At 44.1% G+C, this 13550-nt stretch overlaps 1 protein-coding gene across 3 annotated transcripts in view; it reads left to right on the forward strand.

The window, feature by feature from the left end:
- Positions 1–13550, forward strand: part of LOC119168205 (branched-chain alpha-ketoacid dehydrogenase kinase) — a 225222-nt gene that overhangs the window by 145521 nt on the left and 66151 nt on the right. For all 3 annotated transcript variants that reach the window (XM_037419620.2, XM_075890993.1, XM_037419612.2), the window contains one exon: positions 5059–5132. In XM_037419620.2, the coding sequence (XP_037275517.1) occupies positions 5059–5132 (74 nt within the window). The remainder of the gene's footprint in view (positions 1–5058; positions 5133–13550) is intronic.

Genomic DNA, 13550 nt, shown 5'->3' on the forward strand with positions numbered 1-13550 from the left:
TCATCCTCAGCCCAGAAGGCTTTGAAAGCTTTGCTGCGCTTTTTGCGGACAACTGGCCTCAGAAACAGACTTTAGTGTCTTATACTCTTTGATGTTGCCTTTCCTATGTCACAAGTTTTTTTTGTAATTTCTCCCTCTCTTCGCAACATTTCTTTTTAACATCTTTCATCGCCCTCACCCCTTTCCCCAGCACAGGGTAGCCAGCCGGTCTAAGAACTGGCTAACCTCCCTGTCTTTCTGCTTAAACTTTCTTCCTCCTTCTTATTCTCTAACTTCGGTACCCTGCATTTTGAAACAAGCATCTTCACCGCAGAGGCTCACGCGATATCTGTGGCCGCCAAGTATGTTAAGGAACTGCAACTACAACGCGCAATAATATTCACAGATTCACTGAGCGTAATAACGGCTTTGAAAACTCTGCAGAAACATAAAAAGTCGGTCCTTGTGTCGCTATACTCTCTGCTATGCACGATATATACTCTCAAATGACATGTTGTAGTGTGCTGGGTGCTAGGGCACCGGGATATCGCTGGAAACATGTTGGCGGATCAGCTAGCTACATCTGCGCAAGACAACGCTGCCGCCAATACATTCGTAGCTGTTTCTGTACTTGATCTGAAACATTTTCTACGACCGGAGCTCAGGGTGTGTTGGCAGCACCTATGGGAAAAGTAAACAGAAAACAAACTACATGTTATCAAACCGAGAATCGGAAATTGGCCAACAGTATCAAGATCACGCTACGCACAAGTCATACTTACAAAACTAATGATAGGACACAGACACTCGGCACATTCATATCTTTTGTCTGGTGGCGATGCACCATTGTTTGAGAGATGTGGGAACCGCTCACAGTTCTCCACATCCTCGTCCAGTGCAGTGGTTTAGATGCTCTCGGAAAAAAGCACTTTTTATTTCTCTACCGACAACAGATACCCTTGCATCCATCAATGTTGATCAATAGAAAACCTGTTTTCAAACATAAAACATTCCAGGCATTTTTAACAGACTTGCGTACTTTTAACATCATATACCCAGGCACTCTATAGCACGACCTCTGAAGAGTGGTCACAGCCACGGTGGCTACATCTCAATCATTGTCTGACTATCACATTTGGCCATTCACTCTCACTACACATATTTCACGTCATTGTCATGGTTTTAATGCTTTTATTTTTTTACATGCTTAGCACGAGGAATTTTAAGGCCCTTTTACAGCCACCTATCATGATAATTGTTCGCAACACTTGTCCATTGACCTGGCACTCTTTGACCATCAAAAGGTCTTGTGCCATAAAACACCACACATCATCATGTCACTGCTTCTGTACGTAATACTTTTTTTTCGTTCTTGTTCTTAACTTGTGCACTTGGTGCTTTTGTATGAATGATAATGTTAATACTAAGAAGACAATTAACTAAATTAAAGATAAATTTTCTTCTGTGCATGTCAAGGAAAATCTACGCATGCTCCTAACACCGAGGCAGCTGCTCCAAAAGCAGATTTTGCCTGCTCTAATGGCTGCTCCAAAATGCTAGAAGGCATTCCCACCACTGCTCTACAAAACACTGGTGTTAGAGAATAAGTGCGGCTGCTCCATGCACAATCTCTTTTTGTTAAGCCGTAAAATGGTTTACGAGCCGGGAACTGATGCTTGCGGCAACTGGCTGATTCATGCTAGTGTGGATTGCTTTATGCGTCATCTGGCTCATCGTTCTTTAATTCCGGTATTCTGCACTTCGAAACAAGCATCTTCACTGCAGAGGCTCACGCGATATCTGTGGTTGCCAAGCATATTAAGGAACTGCAGCTACAATGCGCAGTAATATACACAGCTTCACTGAGCATAGTGGAAAACCCGAGAGGTTGGAGAGGAGGTGCATAGTAGTCTGCTAGACACGTTGTGTTTCTGTGTGCGCGTATGTCATGCACGTTCTCAAAGTGTGGTTTGTCCAGACATGTCGGAGCAAGTGTAACTGCTTCTGTGTATGCCTGAAACGACGTACCAAAGTATTTGTCTTGCTCGGCTGCTAGTGCATTGTAATAATAGCTGCGAGTGCAACTTTTTAGAGTGCTTTTTATTGTCATCCTACCCTCCATTCACCAGAATCATTTCAGAGTGGGTGCCGCTTTCTGTGTAAAGCGCACCGTAAAATGCTCTTGGCATCCTCCCAAACATGAGGACTAATAAATGGTGGGGGAATCAGTGTTTCAGCAACTCAGTTGTAAACAAAAACGAGACTCTAGGCTACGTACTTGTGCGCTGTCAGTTGGTGCACAAATACGGCACTGTATTTATAGTACATGCGAGGAGCCTTAGTTGTCTTTAGCTGGCCATGGTACAACTACACAGAAATAATACCTTCACATAAACAGTAACACTTCAGTACTTACAGTACTTCAGTAAACTGTACTTGAAACAGAGTTACCATGTGCAACCATAGATTTAAGGAGGCTTTAGAGAGCCCAGACGTTCAAAATTATTTTGGATGGCATACTTTACATATAATGTATAATTTCACTGAAAATCTCATCATTTTGCATTGTCTTGAGAGTTTGTGTGGCATTGTTAAAGACTGACAGAAGGCAGCGGTCATTTTCTGTTTGAAAAAAAAAAAAAAAAAGAGCATATGCTTGTCCTAACCAGACCTTTGTTGTCGCACTGTCATGCATGTAATCCATCGATGAAAGCTTTCTGCTGAATTTTTATAGAAGGTTTTTATACGTTTACTGGTGCAAGAACATGTGCGTATTCGTGGTGAACGCAGCATAGCGCAAAGCACTGTTAGCGCCTAAGCTTTTCTGACTAGACTTATTGACCGCCACACATTTCATAGTGAACAGAATGAGAAAAAAAAAGCATATGCGTATAAGTTGCAAACGGTGGTACTGAACTCATCGCACAAATATGCGGGCTTTCTACAATCTTTCTTTCTCACTGTTTTTTGCTGTATGCGGATGAAAAAGAAGTAAATAAGTAGTTCAGCCAGGCTATACAGCAGTGCGTAGTATACATAGAACACAAGCTAAGCATGCACAAACAACATAGCAGAAGCGTGCTTTAGTGCGAAAGAAAGCAGATAGCCACCCACGGCGAGCATCCCTTTGATAGGCAGAATGCGCTTTATTCGCGGGTAATAGTAACTTTGCATAAGCTTCCTGCACCGATTCAGTAGAGAGGTCTGTAAATATTACTTTTAAGCTGCAGTCAATGCATTTCATTTGCCGACATTCGGCTCAGACCGCATGCAACAAAGCGCTGCTACGTCTTTTTGAATGCGCGCCACCGATCGCCCATCCACACTTGGGCACGGACGGTGCTGCCTCTTATAGCCCGATCTTGCCGCGAAAAGTCCACGTGCCAGCTATCACAATCATGCCCTTAGAATTAAAGGTCACAGCTGCTTCTCAACCAACCCCTCCTCCCCCCCCCCTCTTTTTCCCTGGTCTTTTCATGCTCATTCAAGATGGGTGGTGTATTGTATATCCTCTCCCAATTGCCCACCTTATTTATATCCTCTTTTAAACATTCACCGTGTGGGCGCCGGCCCTATAACCTGGCTCACTCCACTTTCCTATCGAGGATGGTCACACTAATAACATGTGCGATATTCGTGACCTTTCTCAAATGGCGGCCTGGGAGGCGAGAGGTTGCAGAGGTGCATGGCGCGGCGAATCGGTTAAAAGAATGACGGTACTTTCCAAAATTATCCAGGGACTTTAGTGAAATGCTATGGCGTGCGCCCTCCGAGCGACTGAGATCGGCTGCCTCGTTTAATCTCTGCTTGAGCAGCGCTTATTTCCCCAGCTCGTGCAATTTTACCTGCGGGTAGAATGTAGGATGCGCAGAGAATGTTACCAACTTCTAGTTTCCGCGGAACATGAGGGTGACGGCGCCCATCGAGTGACCATATAATTCCTATCGGAATGAAAAAGTTTTTCACTTCATTGCCTAGCAACAGCACAGCAAGCATATCTAAATTTTCTCGGGGTTTTCATGTCTGACGTGGCACTTAAATGACCGCAACATGAGTTTCTTACATGTATTTTCATAGAGCCCTATTGTTTTAGCGTGAAGATAACATTTATTGTACCGTAGCTCGTTTCTAGTGTTGCATTGGAGTTCATGTTGGATGCGGTGTTTTAATCACATTTTTCAATATTTCAACTTTCTAACATTGAATTTTTTCATTCATTTAAATCTAGTAGCTGTCTAGAGCACCACTTATGTTTTTTTTTTTAGTTTCTGTGCTTTCAGCTTTGATGTTGTAAGATCCAATGTATATCGATTTGGACAAGTCAGTCTGGTCGCTTAATCAGCATTGCATGCTTAGTAAAAACTACTGAAATTTTTTGTGTTTACCAGAAAGTAAGAATTCTAATTAACAGTGGTGTGTGAACTGAGAAATCTGCTCGAAACATAATTTCCGACGCTTTAAAACACATCTTTCAGTGCTCCAGAGCTGCTCTAAAACTCCCTTTTTACTGCTTCAAAGCTGCTCCAAAACCACATTTCTGCTCTTAAAACTGCTCCAAAAGACTGAAGCCTGCTTCCACCCCTATGCTCACCCCGGAGATAGGTGTCTCAGAGATGTGGGGGAGATGATCACTACATTGAGTCAGAAGATAAATGGTGGATAAGTGTAGGGATAGGTTAATCTAGTCGATCCGCTGATAGCTAGTGTTGTTGTATAAAGGTCAATTTCATTGATCCAGTCTTCCATTAATTTTGCTGGTGTCAAGCAGAATCGCTGAAGAGGGCACTTCAGAACACTAAACTTCATGTCACCCTTATTTTTGCATTATTGAGTAAAATATGAAGTTCTCATGAGAAGATTATCCTGATGAAATTTGCTATGTATGGAAATGTGTCTAGCTGTTCACTGGAGCCTCATAATAACTATTCATGTGCTTGATTGTAAATGCAGCTTGCTTAATTAATTGCATTTAATGTAAAGCACTGTTCGCTTGTACTCCTATCTGCACAGTTGCTCTGATTTTGTGGCAATGAAAAAGCAGCACGTGTGAATGCCATTTTCTCTCTTCCCCCTGCGCAGCCACATCACGTGGGCATCATCGACACTGCGATGAGGCCTAAAGATGTCATTGAGAAGTGGGCCGACTTTGTACGGTATGGCTCTTCACATTCTATTTTTTCACTGTAATTCTTGTTGGCACGGTAGTGTTGTAGCTTTTCAGTTATTTATGATATTATCACGGAGTTGTCACACGACAAAGACAACAGTCAGCGTGCCAGAGAAGAAACTCTTTATTCGGCTGAACTTGTGGCTGTAATCTGACTGAAAGCCAGATTACAGTGATACACACTGGCATTGATCGCGGTGAACGCAGCATCGGCCACTGATCAATTGACAAGCGGTGAAGCATGTTGGCATTTATACATGTGTCGTCAAATATTCCAGCATTATCGCTAACGACCATGTAGGTTCCAGAATGATCTGTAACGTTAGCATTGGGTGCGTAATCTCAGCAAAATGATCTACTACGGTACCAAAGCTTCTCGAACACTGCAGGCGTTGATTTGTGCAAAGCATTACTTGGGAAATGATTTGAACTCCAACCAAAAGTTTTTTTTAAGAAACCCAACATTTCGGAACCGACTTGGCTCCTTCCTCAGGGGAAACTGCAGGACTACGTAGCAGCGGCGTCTTCAAAGCACCCTCGGGGCAGTTAATGACCCCCCTTTCCTCTCTCTCGTTTTGCCGTGGAGCGGAGTGGCATATACAGCAAATGGCCCAAAACATCAACCGCTCTCTCTGAACCCTTCCCGCAGTGTATACATGGATGGCGCTCCACAGAATAACGAGAGAGAGAGAGAAAGGAGGTTCATTAATCGTCCCGCGAGTGTTTTGAAGACGTGGCTACTACTTAGTTCTGCAGTTTTCTCCGAGGAAGAAGCCAAGTCGGTTCCGAAACGTTGGGTTTCTTTAAAAACTTTTGCTTGGAGTTTAAATCATTTCTCAGTTTTCATACCCGACCAGACAGATATCTGTCGAATGTTTACATTCAAAGAATTACTTACAGTGTCACGGGGCGATAACAAATCTTAAGGAAGACATATGGCACTACTCCCCGCTTTAACAAAAGATGCAAGTACAATAAAGTAAGAAAATAAGCTATAAGTTCAAGCAATAAAGCACAGTAACAAGAAGAATACAGTCCTCAGGCTCATGAACGCGTAGGAATGGCTTGAGGCACACGACATGGACGACTTCAGGTCGTGCACGCCGCCGTTGAAAGTTCGTGATGTGGTCGGGGACAACCTCATAGTCGAGTGGGCCGAGGCGTTCAACTACCCTGTATGGTTCGAAGTATCTTCACAGAAGTTTTTTGCTGAACCCATGTCGGCTAACGGGTCTCCACACCCTAGCACAGTCACCGGGGTGGTATTTTAGAGCTTCATCGAAGATTGTAACGGTGGCTGTTGGTCGACCGCTGGTTCCTGATGTGTAGGCGGGCGAGTTGTTGCACTTCTCCAGTGCTCTGAAGGTAGACAGTGTTGTCGAAGTTTTGTCAGCGATAATAGACAGCATGGCATCGAGCATCGTTGCCAAGTTCCTTCCAAAGACCAACTTGTATAGTGACATCTGCGTCATCTCCTACACAGCCGCATTGTATGCGAAGGTTACGTACAGAAAGATGGCGTCCCACGTCTTTTGTCGGAGGTTGACATGCATGGCCAATATGTCTGCGATGGTTCTATTTAGAGGCTCAGTGAGGCCATTGGTTTTGTGGGTTTTACATGGTTGTCCAGCGATGGCTTGTCTGGCTGTATCTCAGGATTGCCTGAGTCAGGTCAGCAGTATACGCTGTACTTCTGTCATTCATAAAATCCTCTGGGGCACCATGTCGGAGGGCAATGAAGATCTTGGCTACCTTGGCAGCATTGCCTTTGGGCAGGGCTCTTGTTTTGGCGTAGTGGGTGAAGCAATCAGTAGCTACAACGTCATTTCTGGAGGGAATTTCACGTCGAGTTTCTGGAAAACATTTCTGTACCAATTTTCACAATGTATAATTCATGGTCATGTGTCTGCTTTTATATCACATGGGGTGCCTCACATAAAATAAAAAAAAATAACTCTGAGAGCAGCCTTATTTCAGTAGCAAGAAGCAGTACTGATTGTAGTATGCAAGAAAATAATAGGTGTAGCAAACTCTCGGAACGTTATTCCACGTGAAGCTGCTGGCAAAGGGTCTGTTGAGACCCCTTTGCCAGTGGCACCAACTGGAATAGCCCAAAGGAAAAGAAAGGTACGAAATGGCGGAGCTTCATCTGGAATTTCATCGCATTCAAAGAATGGAATACGTGCTTCATTGCAGCTCAGGGTGATGAGCCCCCGATATAAATTACGTCACGTAAGGATTCCCATATAACCAGTGCCACTCAAGACATTTAATTTATTTTGACATGGCCCCTGTACTGGGGCCAAGTATCTTTAATTTCTTGCAACCAATGGTCAGCGCTTCCCATGAATTTTTCAAACCAGGTGGGTCTCTGTCAAACCCCAAGTCTTAAATCTCGTATAACTTTTTCTTTAATGTTTCTTGAAGGCCACAGCGACATCATAGGCAGCTCTGAATTGTTATCAGTGAGACATTTTGAGATGTCAGTGATTGCAGTCGTGCTTGCAATAACAGCACAATGTGCATACTGAAGGGAACAAATGTGTCGTGACCCTTGACAGCTAATTGTCTCTTTCCAATCTTGCTACATACAGTCAAACCCCTTTATAATAGACACTGATATAAAAGAAAAATGGGTATACGTGACACCAGTGTGCCTACAGTGAAATAAGGGTTATATGCTTACAAGGAACCCTGCTTATAAAAGACATCTCATATAAAAAAAAGGAATTGCTGCTCGGTGCTCTTATAAAGGGGTTTAACTGCTTTACTAAAGTCATTCAATGCTTTTGTGGTCACGAAGCTCCGCCTGTAGTTTCACACAGGGACAGAAGCCGCCGCTGGGGTCACCGTGGTCAGCGAGGGCACATCGGTCGCAACATGCTTCTTTCAGCTGAATGCTGTGTTGCTGCAAGGCAATGGTGTATCTAGCACTGAACCACAATAATTCAACTATCTCTCATACTTCACCTGGCATGCAGTGTGATTGTTGCATATGAAACTTACTTTTGCGTGTTTTTTAAAGATATCAAGGCTGCAATGGATCCAGTATTCGCTGCATAAGTTGTTCCTGCATGGCTTCTTACCTCAGGATGTCAAGCACAAAACACGATATTTATTCGGGCTTCTGAAACTGCACAAGCCTTATAAACCCACTAACTCCTAAATGAAGTTTCTCAGCGAAAGTTAGGCCCGTGACGATTATGTTATTTACAATCAGACGACCTACGCGGCAGTACACGGCCAGATTACAAAAAAGATAAAGCTCTGCATTCCTGTGTTTGCAGTTCATGAAAGTTAACTTCACTCCGCTGCCGCTTTAACACATAAATTTGGCAACACTTCAAATCAAGAATGACGAAGCTTTTGTAAGGTAACGTTTGTCTACAGTGTCAATACACGCTGATCTTGAGTGTCTATTGCCTCGCCTTAACTCCGAGCTTGCAAACACATTCACTTCATTTCTGACATGTAACTCTGACAACTACATGTTACGTGAAAAATACTGCATGAGTGAAAGTGTTTCACACTTAACATTCCCCAAGGGCACTCAGGTGTGGTGGCACGTTCACAAATCACGTGCGTTACTGTACTTTGACTGCTTAGGTGGACCACATTTGCACCACATGGCACAACAAGTTTCTTGATGAAGAATACTTGCATGCTAACCTGATAAGTGAAACAAAGCCCTGTTTTTCTAATGTAGCAAAAATAAGCACACATGTTGAATAACAGAGCTCAGTTGTTTATTTGGTGTATTCAGAACAGGAAAAACACAACATGGGTAAAATACTCAAACATGTGTCAAGCTGAGGAAGCATTAATGGCCATCGAACCCATACTTTCAACAATTGCTTATTTCATTGCATATGTTTAAAAACTTTCACACTGTCAAAACACTAATTTACAATAAATGAAGCTGGAATGTCACGATTGAATGAGAAAGAGAAATAAAATAGGAAAAAAAACTTCAGGCAGTGGAAAGCTATGAACAAAACTTTTTGTGGCGTAGCAAAGCTCTCTGCGAGGCCAGTAAATAAAGGCAACAACCTATTGAAAAGCAAATCAGAGCAAGGTGACATAAATGAAAAAAAAAACGTTAGCAGTGATTTCACTCCTGTGCCAAAGTGTGCCAAATCATATTTACTGCGCCATCCTAATAATATCACCGTAAATTGCATCAAGCGGCCCCGCCGTGGTGTTCTAGTGGCTAAGGTACTCGGCTGCTGACCCACAGGTCGCCGGTTCGAATCCCGGCTGCGGCAGCTGCATTTCCGATGGAGGCGGAAATGTTGTAGGCCCGTGTGCTCAGATTTGGGTGCACGTTAAAGAACCCCAGGTGGTCAAAATTTCCGGAGCCCTCCACTACGGCGTCTCTCTTAATCATATGGTGGTTTTGGGACGTTAAACCCCACATATCAATCAATCAATGCGTCAAGCTGCGCCAAGTCAGATATGGGAGCATCTATCAATGGGAATAGCCACACCTGCGTGTCCAAACATGAGCTTCTTATTCTCGGTGCCACCAAAGTCACAATCACGTGCCTAGAATTATTCCGCTGATAAACAGCGGTCACGCGTGCCTCCTAAGTAATCAACCATGCTATGTTTGGTTCTGACGCAGCTTCTGTTGTGCTAGTCCACTTAACAGCGAAACGCGCTCTTTGCTGGGGCTCGTGGCATCCAATTGGTGCTTGAAACTGGGGCGACGATTCCTTGGCAGTTGCCATTCGCTTCAGGAATGCTGTTGATAGCTCGTTTGAAGGGTTGCACGGCAATTTCCACTAATAAATGCATGCATGTCGCCGGACTATCTGTCGCATGTGCTTCTTGACGTTGCTGCTTATTTTTCCGCACTTAACGCTCACTGAAGAACATGAGAACGGTGAGAACACGTTGACGCTTTTCCTTTAATACGCAGTAAACACTCGTTACAGCAAAGTCGTTTTATTCTAATTATCGTTTTTATCGAAGTGTCACGCAGTTCCAACTCCAGTACGAGTATTTTAGACCGGATTACTCGAAGCATGTCGATAGCTTGCTCCGCTTGGAGCGAAGCAACAACTTGCAGATCCGCATTCACGGCGGTGCAGGCGAGCGATCGTCCACGGCGCCGGAGTGCCTGCATGCTTTTTTAAACCACATCTGGCATTCTTGATAGGAAAGTTGATGGCATTCTTGATAGGAAAGTGGTGTGAACCGGGTTATAGGGCCCTGGCTGCGCCGGTGGTGTCACGTGACCAGTATGAAGCTTCAGCATGCTTTCTGGGTTTTTTCCATCCGTGGTGGCAAGACACACGTGCGCGCTTGTTGTGCGAGGTCTGTATGAACCCGTTACCTGTGTGCGCATCACGAGTGCTTTTAGTTGCTATCTAGTGAACATTTCACTGCCAGGGCCTGCACGGAAGTGTCTGACATTGTAAAATAAAGGTAGAAAGGTGTAGAAGAAAGTTCATAACAACCCCCCCCCCCCCCCCCTTGCCTTCCTAGTTCCTTCCTGCTTTTTGAACATGGGTGGCATGTTCCTGTTTGCTTTGGTAACAATCGATGGCAGGCCTGGCGCATTGGGTGATGTTACAGCATTAGCACTCTGCACAAAAGAGATAGGTCGGCTCATTTATCTGTGCCTTCGTTGCCCCTGCTCGCCTGCTTTTACCCACTTGTAAAACACATGATGCACGGGAGGATGTTATCGATTGAGACATTAGACAAAACATGACAGCAATGGGTGGGGGCCAGTGGCGTAGCCAGGGGGAAGGTGGGGCACATCGGGAACATGCCTCCCCCCCCAAATTTTTATTCAGCATTATATTCGTCATGGCATACATATAGCTTAATATTGCCATTTGCCTGCCCACTCCCACTTCGGATCAAGGTGCACCCCCCCCCCCCCAAAAAAAAAAAGAACAACATGAAATTCTACCGACGCCCCTGGCAATGGCAAAGACCGGTCGAGAATTTTCATATAGTTGCTATCCCAATAAAAACAAGATGGCTGTCACCTTCAAGTCGTCTTGGGCGTATGCATAATGTACCTTGTGAGCTTTTTTTTTTCTTTATGCACTGCTTTTTAGAGGACACTACAGGGGATTTGATGTATGCACTAAGGGACAAAGAAGGCAAAATAACTACCAATATGGATAGGATAGTTAAAATAGCGAAGGAGTTTTACAGAGATCTGTACAGTAGCCGGGACAATCACGACCTTAATACTATAAGAACTAACAGTAACCCAGATGACACCCCACCAGTAATGATAGAAGAAGTCAGAAAAGCCTTGGAGAGCATGCAAAGAGGCAAAGCTGCTGGTGAGGATTAGGTAACATCAAATCTGCTGAAAGATGCAGGACAGATTGTGTTAGAAAAACTAGCCACCCTGTTTATGAGGTGTCTCTTGACGGGAAGAGTACCGGAGTCTTGAAAGAATGCCAACATCATCTTAATACATAAGAAAGGAGATGACAAGGACTTGAAGAATTACAGGCCGATCAGCTTACTCTCTGTAGTATACAAGCTATTTACAAAGGTAATTGCTAACAGAGTTAAGAAAACATTAGAATTTAATCAACCCAAGGAACATGCAGGATTTGAAACAGGCTACTCAACAATCGACCACATTTATACTATCAATCAGGTAATAGAGAAATGCTCAGAATAAAGCCAATCACTATACATAGCCTTCATAGATTACGAGGAGGCATTTGATTCAGCAGAGATATGAGCAGTCATGCTGACACTGCTAAATCGGGGCATCGACAGAGAAACATCCTGGAATCTACAGAGGATAAACTGCCACGATAAGTCTCAATAAAGAAAGTGACAGAATACCAACCAAGAAGAGTGTAGGACAAGGGGATATAATCTCCCTAATGCTATTTACCGTGTGCTTACAGGAGGTTTTCAGAGGCCTAGAATGGGAACAGTTAGGAATAAGAGTTAATGGAGAGTACCTCACTAACCTGCACTTCGCCGACGAAATTGCATTGCTGAGTAACTCAGGGGACGAATTGCAACATGTGATTACGGAGTTAGACAAGGAGAGCAGAAAAATGGGTCTTAAAATGAATCAGCAGAAAGCTAAAGTAATGTACAACAACATCGGAAGAGAGCAGCGCTTCGAGATAGGTAATAGTGCACTTGAAGTTGTAAAAGACTATGTCTACTTAGGGCAGGTAATAACCGCAGAGCCTAACCACGAGATTGAAGTAACTAGAAGAATAAGAATGGGGTGGAGCACATTCGGCAAGCACTCTCAAATTATGACAGGTAGATTGCCACTATCCCTCAAGAAAAAGGTATATAACAGCTGTATCTTGCCGGTACTTAGCTATGGAGCAGAAACCTGGAGACCTACAAAGAAGGTTCAGCTTAAATTGAGGACGACGCAGCGAGCGATGGAAAGAAAAATGGTAGGTGTAACCTTAAGAGACAAGAGAGCAGAGTGGATTAGGAAACAAACGGAGGTTAAGGATATCATAGTTGAAATCAAGAAGAAATGGACATGGGCCGGGCACGTAGCACGTAGACAGGATAACCGCTGGTCATTAAGGGTAACTAACTGGATTCCCAGAGAAGGCAAGCGGGTTAGGGGGAGACAGAAGGTTAGGTGGGCAGATGGGATTAAGAAGTTTGCGGGTATAAATTGGCAGCAGCAAGCGCAGGACCGAGTTAACTGGCGGAACATGGGAGAGGCCTTTGTCCTGCAGTAGACGTAGTCAGGCTGATGATGATGATGATGATGATAACGACGACGACGACGGGGATTTCGGAGTATTAACAGGATGCCCTAACCATAAAACATTGCTGCAAAAGGAAAATGAAGTTTGTTAAATCGTGTTGAATCGGCACAGAGAAATGAGGGCCAGAGGACGTTGGCTTTATGACTCTAGCTAAATGACATCGTGCTACATCCAGCTGTTATGGACTCTCGAAATATGAGCCCATGCTCTCGATACGAACGGACACAGTTGACACAATCAAACAAAACCAAAAACATACATTTATTTAACTTATCTTTTGTTCGGCGACATCGTCAGCCAAATCAAAATACATCACTAATGATTAACACGCTAAAACAACCTTACACAATATTGCAATACTCAATCAACATAATGATAACGAGGTAACGCATAGGCCACGTTGCCAATGCTCAACTCATCACGAGGGGCTCAGGGGAAAACCCCCCGCAACGCCGTCCCCACGGCGCCGCCGCAGGAAGTTGACCGCTACGCCAGCCCCCACATGCCAAAGAGAACTCGCTAATGTGTCATGTGCTGCCACCCAGACTCACTGCCAGGTGTCACTGCTGGCACTACTGGGCCAACCACGATGATTATGATGAACGGTCACGAGCACAATGCCACCTACTGCTCGATGGTTGTGAACCCTAAGTGTGGCTTTTCTG

This window comes from Rhipicephalus microplus, chromosome 3 (genome assembly GCF_043290135.1).
Source record: "Rhipicephalus microplus isolate Deutch F79 chromosome 3, USDA_Rmic, whole genome shotgun sequence".
NCBI classification, from domain to species: domain Eukaryota; kingdom Metazoa; phylum Arthropoda; class Arachnida; order Ixodida; family Ixodidae; genus Rhipicephalus; species Rhipicephalus microplus.